The following is a 14,301-nucleotide window of genomic DNA, read 5'->3' as shown; positions in this document are numbered from 1 at the left end:
TTTTTCGAATGGTCATAAACGTGAAAATGATAATAACAAAGAATTGCATAAATCAACAACGAGCAAGAAGTTTGTATATATTTTTATTTATTAAATAGTAAATATTTATTAAATATTTATATTATTTATATTTGTTCAATTAAATATTGTATGCATATTACTATATATTGTATTACTGCATATCTCATCGCTATTTATACCAAAAAATGACGAGTTTAATTAACAATATCGAGAATGCCATTGTTTCACTTAAAATATTTATCACCTCGAATTGCGCGTAGCAATTTCTAGATAAAGCTCTAGATAAATTTGCTATCGAGCGGCACAAATATGGTTGTAACTAAACATCATAATTACATCTTGAGAAGAGTCAAAGAGAGCAAAAAAAATTTACAAAATTTATTTCCACGCTCTGTTTTCTCTTTCTCTCGACGTTGCAGCGTAATAGCGGCGAATTATGCGAATTATTAATTTAAAAGTGCAAAACGCGAGAGTGGAAATATATTATGTTCAAATGAAACTCTTGCGTAAAAAGAGAAGAAATGACGGGGAGTTCGACTTGATTTAATAAACATTAAATACGGGTTATTGATTTACTTTCAGACAACCTCATGTTTATTCTTATACGAACACGCATGCACTCGCATGCGAATGCGTGCGATACACGTGAAAAGAGAATGGTGAGTAATATCGCAAAGAAATTTTCATTATGTTTTTAATTCTTTTATGTGCAAATTTTTTCTCAATTAAATAATCAGCATTTAACGCTTATTGGAAATTCGATCTACAAGATGTAGTTTCACTTCAATACATCGCAATTAGAACCGATATATACGAAGCTGAAGCTTTTATAATCTATAATAACATTGTTTATAATTATTATGAAGATACGCATGTATCTCAAAAGAGAAAATTTTAATATTTAAATTCAATGCTTATGACTAATGTTTCTCTCTCTCTCTCTCTCTCTCTCTCTCTCTCTATATATATATATATATATATATATATATATATATATATATATACTAATTTTTTATATCTTACACTTTTTTCTTAAATAATAAGCTGATTAACAGCCATTGAATAATATAAAATATATATATATATATATATATATATATATATATATATATATATATATAATTAGCTTATTATTTAAGAAAAAAGTGTAAGATATAAAAAATTAGTACATACACACATATGCATATACAGAGTGTCCGATAATTTTTGACACGCCCGAAGTGTGAAGGTAGATTGGCTCAAATTGTGAAGGGAAGTCCTGTACCATTTTGCGATTTTTGTAATCATTATTGAGTAATTAATTAAAAAAGATCGATCAATTCGCACGAGTATAAGCGAGCATAATAAGAATTGGTCGATCTTTTTTTAATTAATCTCTCAATAATTATTACAAAAATTGCAAAATAATACAGGACTTTTCTTTTCAGTTTGACCCAATCACACTTTGGGTGTGTCAAAAATTATCGGGCACCCTGTATAAGATACGTATTAAATATTTTTAAATAATACAAATATACATATATGTACAGTAAACTTACACTACTAAACCGCTCCATAGATAAATCCATGATTTTTCCAATTGTAATAGTTAATTGCTTCTGCGATCTCATTATCAAAAACACTATAAATCGACTCTCTCTGTATTTTGCTTCGTACCAATAAGAATTATATGCAGCATCCCCGATGCTATTTGTCTAAAATAAAAAATTACATTTTTCAAAAACAGATAATATATTTCATTCATTCATCGCATACATAATATTCGCGTTCCAATTTAAACCTTATTAGTTAGATAGTCTCCAGTAAAGCAGTAAATAAATGACTCCATAATTGAAACGACGTAAAACAAGATTGTTCTCATTATAATTCTCATAGGATCGGGCGTTCCAAGTGACTGGAATATTAAGAAAAGACCTAACGGCAATGAGAAAGCGATAAGAAGATGAATAATTAAAAACAATTAACACTTTGCAGATTTATCTTTACACGAAGCGTTGCTTACCGCGACGAGTATATAACCCAAACAGCAGATAATTAAAGTATCCGACACGAACAGCACCATCGCGATATTTGTGTACAGTTCTTCGATGTACGCCGAAAAGGTGATGATCTGTTGATGTTTCTTGATTACTTTCTCTACTATCAAGGGACTCAATTTGCTTTCCTTGGACAGCTTTCCTTCCGTTGGAAACATATCTATCAACCACTTACAAAGAATATCGATTTGACCGCCTACATGCAGTATCTAAAATATACGGTATTTCTCAACCCCCGTACGCTTGGAAATTGCTAAAGAATATTTTAATAATTATAAATTTGTGATACAATAATTTCGAAATTTAAAAGGCAAATCTCTGAACATATATATATATAACAAAATTATCAATAAATCATCCTGTATATATATATATATATATATATATACAGGATGATTCAAAAATACACGGCAATACATCGATACAGGGGATGTGAACACTAAAAAATATTATTTGATTGTACATACCATAGTTTCTGAATTATCGAAGATTAAAGGAAGTGCTCAAATAATTCGTCTTGCGTTGCAACATACATTACAACACGTTTTAATATTGAATCGCTCGCTGGAAAATGTCAGGCGTTGTACGAATTGTTTCGAATCCATTTCGTATCTTTTCTTGCGGGTCATGAACATTATTAATTTGTGTTGCATACATAAAATTTTAAATAAAAAAAATAGAAATTTAATAAATTTAAATTAAAAGATCTTGCTGGTTATATAATTTTATCTATATCTATCTGTCGATTTGAAAAGAAGTTGTTTAAAAATATTCAGATTGCAATAAGAGAGTAAAGCCGAACATTTTCTTTAATCTTCCATAACTCAGAAATTATGATATATACGACTTATAATCAAATAACATTTTTTTACTTCTTTAGTATATATATTCACCTTTCTGAAGTATTGCCGTATACTTATGAATTATTTTATGTATCATTAATCAATCACAATTAATAAAAGTTACAATTAATAAAGATTTGTAAACAATAATTATAATATAATAGCAATGATAATAATTTGTTACACAATAAAACACTCACCAAATTTATTAGTAAGATATTTAATAGGCCGTTTATATAGGCGCATAACATTAAATGAATTAATTGAATAATTATAACCAATTCATATACCAATGTTTGATCAAGATCAAATGGTAGGTCCATGTTCATAACGAGCGGTCGCGTGGAAGTATTAAAAGCTTTCTCGTCACCCGAATCGTTCATGAAAACATTGCTAACATGAAACATTACAGCTACCGTATAAAGGATGACTGTTCCGTTATTAAAACGTCGAGACAGGTTGGCATTGTATGTCGTTGTGATCTTACTAACTTCATCGATGGTACGGTTTTCCCAATCGATTGCCATCATCGTTAATATCCTGACAAATGTTCTACGGATGGTTTTTGATTGATCATCATTGTGAAAATAATCGCAACAAATTGTTGTATAAATCAAAAAATGAGGTAGAAACTTATCGTTATATTCACTTTTAAATCTGTCTCTTTAATAATTTATCTTAATCTATTTTCTTCATTTAACTTTATCATATTGTTTATAATTGTCAAACGATTTACTTCACTGCAAAACTTTAAGCGAATAAGCTTAAACGATTAAAATCAAATTTATAAAAAGATAATATGTTACTAAAATGAATTTTACAACATAATACTATCTCACCGTTTTTTAACCCAAAAAATGATAACTTTAATGAACATTATCGTGTATGTCATTGTTTCGCTTAAAATTTTCATCACTTCGAAAGGCTCGTTAGAATAAAAATGTACTGCGACCCATTGATATTCAAGGGCTTGCTCCATTAATATCGCGATCGTCCAGAACAATCTGCGTAACGGAATGCACGATGATTCTGGCCAAATGCCAAAAATTCGAAGAAATATTTCCATCGATTTGCTAAGTGTATTGTCTATATTCATAATTTTGTTTTATTATCGCTTTTTTCTATTTTTTTTTTTTTAACGTTGATACGCTGATTCCGATAAGACAATAATTTTATATTATGAGAGACGCATCCAATCGATCGTATGATGTGCACAATGTTGAATCTTTACACAAACTGAAAGCTCGGAAGGAAGTACGAACGGAACGCACCCTCCCTTGAGCAACTGCTTATTAAATATTTTGATCGGAAAGCGCACGGAATCACATATGGCTTTGTCGTGGCATGTCGATAAAAAAAAAGTTTCCGGACCAATCTTTCCTCTCTCTATCTATCTGTCTCTTCCCGGTGGGACAACGCGTTATGTCCTTTAAAAATTTAAGCAACAACAGATAATATGACACGCAAGCCTACACCAGACGTTAAACCGTGGTCGCTGACCGTGAGAAAAGTTTTGTTGTTCTTGAAATAAGAATTTTTCAAGGAAGAGGAAAGAGAGGGAGTTTCCCTTGATTTTGTTGCCTCAATTTCGAGGGAAATTCTTTACGTGATAAAACGCAACGCGTATGTCGTATACAAGTTTGTGCAGAATAATCGTGTAAAAAAAGTAGAAACTGAAGAAACGAGGAAGCGAAGAAACTAAGAGAAAAGTTTTATTTCAGCGTCGATGATAGTGCGCGTTTTTCGCAAATACAGTTATAATATAAACTCTAAAATAAGAATATCACAAGACGAAAGAGAATTTTTACGCATTAGTTTTTTCGAAAGAATTGTGATTTCTATATAACGTTGTTTAAATATTACGAAAATCTGAAGTAACGTATGATGTAAGAAAAATGTTTGTTATGAATGCACAAATGTATTCAAAATAATATAATATAATAATAAAATAATTAGAATATTACCGAGCTCTATCGTATTATTGTTTCATATATTATTGTGTTACAATCACCATGAAATATTATACCATCATAAAGAATGATATTATAAAAATTTCATCTTTGTATATCAAACTTATTGTGTCTTCAATATATTGCTAATAGTACAGACACATATGATCCTTACAATCTATAATATTAATATTAATTGACGTAATATGTTATGAATATATGGTTTTAAACATTAACAGAGTGATCAGTTTAACAAAATCACACCACAATTGTTTACAGCTATTCGATAAAATAATATATTTTTGCTTTAATATTGATCAAATTTTTTATCGTTTATAGATATTAATAGGATTAAATACAACTAAAATTTATGTTACAGAATGGAGAGAGAAAAAAAGGGGAAGATAGAATATGAGAAACTTACGCTGGTAAATCGTTTCCGCGATCTCAGGATTACGAGATGTACGATCTGACTCTGTTTAGACGTGATGTCGTACCAAAAAGAATCATATGCCGCATCTCCAATCATTTTGCTCTAAAAGAGAAACAAGAGATATAGTTTTCGAATTGTCGCGAATGTCGTCGCATTGTTGGCTAACCTTGGCACTCAAGTATTCACCGGCGAAGCAATATATGAACGCTTCGAGATTCATCATGAGGTAAAAAAATACAGATCTTACCAAGATTGCCGGACGTACCGATCGACTGTAATATCGAACGGAGCAATTTAGAATCATTCATATAGATATATTTTCGTGCGTGTTGAAATATCGATTAATTGATCGCGTTTTCGAGCGACCGCCGCGTCTAAGATGCGAGGGAAAATGATGTCGACGGGATAGGATAGTGACTTTTGGAGATTATGCATAAAGGTGTACTAGAATGTATAGGCAGATGATAGTAAATGCGTGACTTTATAATATTTTCCAAAAATGCAATGATCCGCTGGTGTTTCGTGATCAGCATTCTCATTGTTATTCCATCCACGGTGAGTATCATATTTTTAGAAAAGGCTTTCAGCAACCAGTCGCGAAGGATATCGATTTGATCGCCGACGTTCGGTATCTAAGATCCATACGTGAACGATAATAAATCGCGATTATCTTATTTTTAGAGGCCAAATATTGTCGCAAACTCACCAGAGTGACGATAAGTGAATTGTCCACAGAGATCCCGCAACTGCGCATCGCCAGATGAAAAAACTCGAGGATCGTAACGAGCGCAAACGAGAATCGTAAACGGGAGACGTGTTTATCTTGAACGGCAGTTTCATCTTCAGGATGTACTCCCGCGCGGATACATTCATCCTCTGAACATCACCGGTATTGACGGCAAAAATACCGCAACTATATATTGTATATACAGGTTTATATCTCTACACGTGTATATCTATATAATTTTACAACGTGATAAGATAGCGATACAATGTCTTACCGCTCATTAACCCACAAAATAACGAGTTTGATGAACAGAAGGCTGTATTTTATAGCGTTGTTCACTCTGTCCATAAAATTGGAGAAACTATCGGTGTAATAGTGTATTACTACGTAGTGATACTGTAAGATTTGAGTCGCGCTCGATACCATGATCCACAACAATCGGTATAAAATGGTGGACGATAAATACAGTCAGATGCCACAGATGTGAACACCGATCTTTATCACGCGACTAACCGTGCTCATCTCCATGTTTTCCGTAAATAAAACGACGCGTCGAGGATTGTGTGCGCGAATCGTCGAGCGATTTTACAGCGGAAAATCTGGGGAGAATCGAGATGGTTCCGTGAACGAAAAAAATGCTCACCAATCGGATAACTCGTTAAATATTCTCTATCGACACGTGTCGCGAACTTTGACAAACTCGACGATATCATGTGCAACAGTTACGCGTCGCGGCCGCATGAAAATAAGGAGCTAACATCTTTCCTTTTCTTCTTCGAGTCGAGTTTCAAGACGATCCAACTACGGATTAAAAATATAACAATACCTACAGTAAGAACTCGGGAGTTTACAACTTTCATGACTTGCGATAAACATGCAGTTGAAAAGTTTCGCTGTTGAGGGAGCGTCATGAAGGGAGGAATATGAAAACACGGGAGTTTGTTCCATAAGAATAACTAAGATTACATGTTTGTATCGCGATACGTGGCAGAATACACTACTCTTCGCAAAGAAAGATAAAAAGTTGATCGGTCTCTTAGGTGATTTTTCTCCATAAATCAAATAGATACTTGAAAATATTACTTTTTACGTTGCACTTTCAATTCTTCAAACTTGTATTCAATTCTAAAACTGAAGAAATAAATCTAAAATTATACAGCAATAAAAGAAGATGGATTTGATTATGAAAAAATATTGTACAAGCCCCTCCACACATTCCATGTCTTAGATGAGACACGAACGTAAATCAGAAGACTCGAAACTGTGTACGACGACCGTGAAAAAGTAATCCAGGACTTAAGAACACGAGTCTGAAGAAATAAGAGAGAGCGAAATTGCTGAAGTAGTTTTCAGTACTGCTCTTTCGCCGTAGACAAGCAAACAAAAAAGTTCTAGAAAAACGTAAAAAGAATGTAGATCTTATTTAAGAGATATCCACGTTATAGCAACAATGTGAATTGTCAGCAAAGAAGAATCTTTGCTACGTAACTTTCTTCTCCATTTTGTATTAAAAGATATAATAAAGTCGAATAGAACTTGAATTACTTGTAACTCGTGGAAAATAAATGGAATACAAGCATTATTTTTAAAACAAACTTTATATATTTTTATCTTATGTATTACTAAACCCTACTGGTTGCGTACTATTACTTCATATTATTGTTATAGCCACAACACATGTTATCTACAATATTTTCAGTACATCGCTAATAGCAGCGATAGATACGACGCTGAAGCCTTTACAACCTGTAATTAAATTATCGTTGTGCATATGATTTTTCACAAATATGAATAATAATATCACAAAAAGTAGTAACAAGACAGCAAGCGGAACAAAGTTATCTGCACGAATATAATGTAGCGACTTTTTGACATGTCAATTTCTGCAGTTCGAACTCTTTTCGTAATCTCTGTGATTAATCTTTAAAACATAATATAGCTTATTTATTTATTTTAGTTAATTAATATAATATTAATATAGTTTAATCTTAAAATAATAACTAAAATAATAATAATTTAATTTAATTTTAAAATAATAATATACAATAGTTTCCAACTTTACTAACTATACATAACAAGACACCATATTCACGCATAATTAATATTAATTAAATGGAAATCTGTCAGAGAGATATTAAAATTTCATGTCGTGCAGCAGTTACGATAAATGAAACATTAAATTGAATCTTACACTAGTAAAACACTCCAAAGAGAGATCCATGATTTTTCCACTCGTGATCGTCAATCTTCTCTGTGCCCTTAGAATGACAAACAATATAATCCGGCTTTTTTTAGCCGGCAAGTCATACCAGAAAGAATCGTACGCCGCATTCCCGATCATCTTGCTCTGAAAGACGAACAAATGTCCACGAGTTAATAGAGATTTTTTGCGAAATGACGAATATATTTCTCTTAATGCTGACCTTGGCGGTCAGATATTCGCCAGAAAAGCAGTATATAAACGCCTCAAGATTCATCGTGATGTAAAACACGAGGGACTTTACCAAGATCGCTGCAGCGTTGGGCGAATCTAACGACTATAATTTTCACATATATTGACAATTCAATATTAATCTGTATTCAGAATTAACGTGCGATATTTGTAGCTTGTATTTTTTCCGGTTTTTTTTTTCGATAACTTTTTATGCAATATTTATATCTATTAAAACATCGAACGCGTTACTTTCGACTTACGGTAACGATAACATATCCCAGACAGCATATAATGATTGTATCTGATAAGAGCAACATTAACGCGATGACTGTAAAAAGAGTCTCGATGCTTTCTGCAAATACGATAATCCGCTGGTGCTTCGCGATCAACGATTGCATCGTAATGTCCTCCGTCGAATCTATCTCATTCTTAGAAAAAACTTTCATCAATCGTTCACGAAGAATATCGATTTGACCACTGACGTGAAGTATCTGAAATTTAAAGCTCGATGATTTTCTCGAGAGGATAAATAATCGTTTTTCAAACGAAAGTATTGAGAGAAAATATAAATTATAATTTTTAGTGAACTCTATTTACATCTAATCTTAGACGTTATAAAATTATAGTAATTTAAAAAAAAAATTCTATATACTATAATTGTCTCGTAAATAATATTTTCAAAATTAAATCATTTAAAAATATCTTTACAAATTGAAAAGTCGTAAATTATGATCTAGATGTTATCTAAAAATATATATATATATATATAAATATAAAACAAAGTCAAAAATGATCGCATAGATTTGTCTTGTTTAATCGAAGGTTTAATCGAACGCCAGACATCGAGCGCAAATGTCGAACTTACCAGAGTAACGAGAAGCGAATTGATAATCGTGATGCCGCAGGCGACGAGAAATAGGTGATAAAATTGAACACTTTGAACCGCCACGTAAATAGAATTTGTACTAATATTGAATGGCAGTTCCATCTTCAGGATAAGTTCCCGTTTGTACGGTTCCACTCTCTCGGGGTTATCTATATTAGCGGCTAGAACGCCGGCACTGTAGGTGACTACGGAGAAAATCTGCATGCCGATGATCCATCTCGAGGCGCGTTGTGCGACATTTGCCGTTTTCGTCATTATGCGCGAATTACAGATAGCGTGATCCTGCCAATCCGCGGACATCATTTGCAACAGATCGAAAAATATTCTACGGAAGATCGGGTTTTTACACCGTGCGTGTTAACGCATGTTTCACTCTCAGCTCGCGTGAAATTAAATCGAATTGAATCCGATTTCAAATTCGTTTCATAACGTATCAGAAAAAACAATTGGCAATTTGCACAATAGTAAGCTCCGTTTACTCTTGATCGAATCGATTTTGATTAAAATTAAAAAGCCATTAAAATCAGCGAGATTGACATTTATTTGTTATTTTAATCAATGACTGCGGTAAATGACGATAAGAGAGTTTAGATTTTTGTAATATATTCCATAACACGAAAGATTCGTAATATTCTGTAAATGCATCGTACCGTTGATTGGTCCATAGGAGAACGAGTTTGATGTAGAGTAGAGAGGAAGCCATCGCGCTACCAACTCCGTCCATGAGCTGGGAGAAGTCGTCCATATGAATGTTCACTATGACGTATCGATACTGAAAGACTTGGGCCGTGCTTAGCATCATTATCCAGTAGAATCTAAATAGCACGGTGGACGGTACGTATGGCCAGATGCCGTAAATGTGAAGGCCGAATTTAACGAGCCCGCTGAGCGTGGTCTGCATTTTTATTTTCTTGAGACGACACCTCGAGGATCGGTCGACGAATAATTTTGTCGAACGCTAAAACCCGCCCGCGGGTCGACAACCGAACAGCGCGTGTCATCGACCACTGACTCAATCGCTACTCGTTAAATATATATTTTTATCAAAAACACTTCTAACTGTAATATTATGAAACGCGAAAATGACGCTCCCCCTCATCCCCTCCCTTCTTTTGATAGCGATGCGGTTGCACGCTCTCTTTAAAAATGCAACAGGCATGCGGGACAGGGAAACTCAGTTTCCACGGACGGCGATGTTGAAAAGTTTCGCTGTTGGGGGTGCACGTCGTGGGGAGAAACATCGGGAAAGAAAGCGAAGACGTATCGCAGGAGTTTCTTTGCAATGGAAAGACTGTTTCGAAGGTCACAGTTGGTGTTGTAGACGGTTGCGTGAAGGATCAAGCAGTATCAACGGCGACACTACGGGCAAGAGGATCAACGAACGATCTCTCCTCGTAATCGCAAGGCGAATATTCCGTAATACTGTGCAACCTTGTTTTCATGTAACGTTCTCCTCACCCTGCGTCTTTAAAATCGTTAGCTTGAAAAAATATTAAATAAAAAATATCGAGGAAAAGTATCCGTTATTGAAACACAATAATTTTTTATCTCATTACGCAATTAATTTGATTACGTAATATAGTATGCAAAGAGAAGGAATTAATATATACATCGTATAATCAACTTTTATACTTATTACTTCAATATTTCTTATATATTGTATTCGGTTGTGTGTAGACTTTTTCTTTATTTTAAAAACTGTATCTTGAATCTTGTAAAATAAAATAACGCTAATTGCTTAAACGTTTAAATTAAATGCTTTTAATGTAACTTTTATCAGAATTGTTAAAATACATCGATCGAAAGGACCAATATTGTGTTTATAGCTCTCTGCTTATCAACTGCGAGCCAAGTAAAGTTAAAAGAATCGATGCTTCGGTAAACGGCACTCCTGCTTGTCTATACACATACTCTTGATGTGAAACCCCGTCGAGTCTCCCCGAATAGGAAAATTGTTAATCGTGTAAACGGCTGGCGATAGTAAAAGAGTACTATATCCCTCTGCACGCGAGACCGTAAATGGCGTGTAATGCACGCTGTACTTCAATACATCGCGTGTAACACCGACACATATGACGCTGATGCTTTCACGATCTACAACATGATACATACGAACAATTACGACCGACATACGCGAATATCATGCAGCATGACCGGAGAACGTCACGCGGTTGTCAAAATATCAATCATGATAAGAATGTATGCGCGTAATCACACGCGTAAAAAAATATCTGGATTTTCGTAACCGATTTTATTACAATATATGATTAAATTCTCTCCTCACGTTGGCAAATTGCTGCAAAGAGAGATCCACAAACTTTCCGACCGTGAGTGTCAAGTATTTCTGGGATCTTGTAATCATTAGAAGAACATCTCGATGTTGGTTCCGATTTGATTCGTACCAAAGCGATTCATACGCCGCATCGCCGATCATTCTGCTCTGTAACATAACATAACAAATTTTCGTCGTAGAATAGCATCCGGTATGATTTACAACGTGCATTGCATACTGACCTTTGCGCTGAGATACTCTCCGATGAAACAAAATATAAATGCATCTAAGCAGATGACAACATAAAATAACACTGATTTTATTAACATTGTCAATCCACCAGGAACACCGATTGACTAGAAATTTTGAAATAATCTTGTATATATCGAAAAAAGATTAAATTTACTACAGAATTTATTACCGAATACTCACAACCACTATCAGAAATCCTAGACAACAAATAACCAGAGTGTTTGAGACGAATTGTATCAGCGCGATGCTTGAGAAGAGGCCCTCGATGTTCTTGGAGAAGGAGATAATTCTCTGATGACGAACGATCAACGTTTTCATGATACTTTCGGTGACACTTCGCTCGATGCTCTTCCGCGTGATTTCACTCAACTTTTCTCGCATTATATCGATCTGCCCACAGACGTGAAGCACCTAAATGACACGATATGCACTCGGTTCAATTTTCACGCCTGATATAAGAAGCATGAAAATTCTTTGATAGTTTATATTATTAGTTTATTTCTTAGATTAAAAAAGAAATAACACATTAATTATTTATATGTATCTGTGTTATTTCATTTTGATTAAAATATTTCAGCGTTATGTATCATATCGGAGCTAATTTTTTTTTTTTTTTTTTTTTTTTTTTTTTTTTTTTTTTTTTTGAACATCGATATATTATAAAAAGCACTTACTAGTGTTATCAGCAAGGAGTTTAACACGCCTACCGTACTAGCCGCGCTGGTCTGATGTATAAATTGTGTAACTAAAATAACAATATACATTGACGTGCTTTTGATCTCAAAAGGTAACTCCATCTTGAGAAAGAGCTCTCGAGAATCGGTCTGATTGCTATTCTTATACCTAAGCAGAGTACCGATAGCATAGAGAAACACTGACATCGCGTATACAGTGATTATCAAATTGGAGAACCGACGAGAGATGTAAGATATTCTAATCATTGTATACTCTTCGGAGATATCGCGTCTCTTCCAGTCTTCGACTACGCGCGCTATGATTTTGTTCAGCAGACTATAACATTTGAGAAAATATTGAACGATACATAGAATGGCAACACGGATTATTTCGTGAAATCATTCCGAATCGAAGCAGAATTTAAGAAATTTATGTATACTAGAAGGTATACTTTTATCTCAAATCTAAGATATAAAAATCCTGCAATCCCTGTGATCTGCTTGTTTTGCAAATTGTACTTAGTTATGAGAAATCTTACTGAGCGTTGAACATGAAAATAATCAGCTTGATAAACAGAAGGCTGTATGCCAGAGTTGCGCTCAATACGTCCATCAGAATAAAAAGATCCTCTTCGCCAAAATGCATGATCAAGTATCGATATTGAAAAGTCTGAAACACTGCCATCGAGGATAGGCACAAAATTTGGCGCAAAATTGCGTATGACGTATCTGGCCATACGCCGATTGCGCGCAGACCAAACTCCACAGAGTGACACACGGTATTCATCGAGTCTATTTCGTTATTCATCGAACCGGAATAAGTCAGACACGATAGTACCAATTTTGACTCAAACAAGAGAGAGAGAGAGAGAGAGAGAGAGAGAGAGAGAGATACTCGCTCTAGCCCGGGATTATTTATGCCGTACGGTTATTACTATACGTAACTTAAATTTTTCGCAATAAAATTATAACGCGGTTGCACATCCAATTTCATAAAATTATCGGTTAGAAGAGGGATGTCGAAACTTTCGATCGCAGCATGCTCGATAGCCGTAATCCAGTCGTGGCTGAATATAGTCGGTCGAGAGGTCCGAGGGAGACTAAAATTTTCCGTGGATTAAGCATTCGAATAACTCCCATCTCTGCCATAGCCGACCAATGAAGATCGTTTATTACGTATTTCTATCGCGTAATTATTTCCATCTTGGAACTTGCGATGAGGAAAAAGATTATATAAACCGATATCTCTCCAATAATTATAATAATTGCAAAAAAAAAAAAAAAACGACCACGCGAAGACATCTATGCATTTTCTCATGTACGCATCGCTCGGACGCTGTCTGTCATTTGCATTAAAAATGCAAGGCAAACGTTCACCGCCATGCTGAAAGACTCGCGCTGTATTCAACATTATAATTCCGTATAATTCAAATAGCACGAATAATAAATATATACCAGGTACCGTAAACGCAAAGGTTAATTATAATCATCAATCTGAACGTGGTTATCCCAAAAGACGAATAGAAATTTGGAAGATTACTCGAGATACTCGTTATCAATACCAGCTTCTCTAAAATCTCCTCGCGACGACAACCGTCACAGCTCTGTATCGTTCAACCAAACATTATTTGTCAAATATATGGTCTGCTTTACAATACAAAAAAATACAACTATAATTCCATTGATAATGTTTCTTTCATAGATAATGTAATATATTACATATATAAAATAGGAGAAAGAGGCAATATATAAAATTAATTTTATATAATACTTTT

At 34.1% G+C, this 14,301-nt stretch overlaps 2 protein-coding genes and 1 pseudogene across 2 annotated transcripts; all 3 read right to left on the bottom strand.

Moving 5' to 3' along the window:
- Positions 1 to 233: 233 nt before the first annotated feature.
- LOC138932729 (odorant receptor 4-like) lies at positions 234 to 4,118 on the bottom strand. The gene is made up of 6 exons (XM_070294850.1): positions 3,739 to 4,118; positions 3,100 to 3,451; positions 2,024 to 2,266; positions 1,802 to 1,915; positions 1,560 to 1,715; positions 234 to 855 (listed from the first exon to the last, which is right to left on the bottom strand). Exons 1-6 carry the CDS (start codon positions 3,993 to 3,995, stop codon positions 805 to 807), a joined length of 1,173 nt encoding a protein of 390 aa, XP_070150951.1. The 5' UTR covers positions 3,996 to 4,118; the 3' UTR covers positions 234 to 804.
- A 1,103-nt stretch (positions 4,119 to 5,221) lies between these two features.
- LOC138932673 (uncharacterized) lies at positions 5,222 to 6,551 on the bottom strand (annotated as a pseudogene).
- A 1,092-nt stretch (positions 6,552 to 7,643) lies between these two features.
- LOC138932672 (uncharacterized) lies at positions 7,644 to 14,264 on the bottom strand. The gene is made up of 13 exons (XM_070294730.1): positions 13,066 to 14,264; positions 12,527 to 12,863; positions 12,033 to 12,263; positions 11,843 to 11,956; positions 11,613 to 11,768; positions 11,379 to 11,422; positions 10,787 to 10,793; positions 9,979 to 10,286; positions 9,308 to 9,653; positions 8,703 to 8,933; positions 8,432 to 8,545; positions 8,200 to 8,355; positions 7,644 to 7,754 (listed from the first exon to the last, which is right to left on the bottom strand). Exons 1-13 carry the CDS (start codon positions 13,332 to 13,334, stop codon positions 7,704 to 7,706), a joined length of 2,364 nt encoding a protein of 787 aa, XP_070150831.1. The 5' UTR covers positions 13,335 to 14,264; the 3' UTR covers positions 7,644 to 7,703.
- Positions 14,265 to 14,301: the final 37 nt, after the last annotated feature.

Source organism: Polyergus mexicanus, unplaced genomic scaffold, assembly GCF_030449975.1.
Source record: "Polyergus mexicanus isolate NDT 795.1 unplaced genomic scaffold, iyPolMexi1.0 SCAF_4, whole genome shotgun sequence".
Classification (NCBI taxonomy): domain Eukaryota; kingdom Metazoa; phylum Arthropoda; class Insecta; order Hymenoptera; family Formicidae; genus Polyergus; species Polyergus mexicanus.
Note: the sequence above shows the minus strand (reverse complement) of the source record. Positions and strands in the feature narration are given on the sequence as shown.

Excerpts from the sequence above, each read along its gene's own strand:
- LOC138932729 (XM_070294850.1), bottom strand. The coding sequence starts at position 3,995 with ATGAATATAGACAATACACTTAGCAAATCGATGGAAATATTTCTTCGA. Across the intron at positions 3,452-3,738 it reads ATTTTTTGGGTTAAAAAACG|AACATTTGTCAGGATATTAA; the intron begins GTGAGATAGTAT and ends AACCATCCGTAG. Across the intron at positions 1,716-1,801 it reads GAGACTATCTAACTAATAAG|ACAAATAGCATCGGGGATGC; the intron begins GTTTAAATTGGA and ends TTTTTATTTTAG.
- LOC138932672 (XM_070294730.1), bottom strand. The coding sequence starts at position 13,334 with ATGAATAACGAAATAGACTCGATGAATACCGTGTGTCACTCTGTGGAG. Across the intron at positions 8,546-8,702 it reads TGGGATATGTTATCGTTACC|TCGTTAGATTCGCCCAACGC; the intron begins GTAAGTCGAAAG and ends TGAAAATTATAG. Across the intron at positions 8,356-8,431 it reads GCGAATATCTGACCGCCAAG|AGCAAGATGATCGGGAATGC; the intron begins GTCAGCATTAAG and ends TTCGTCTTTCAG.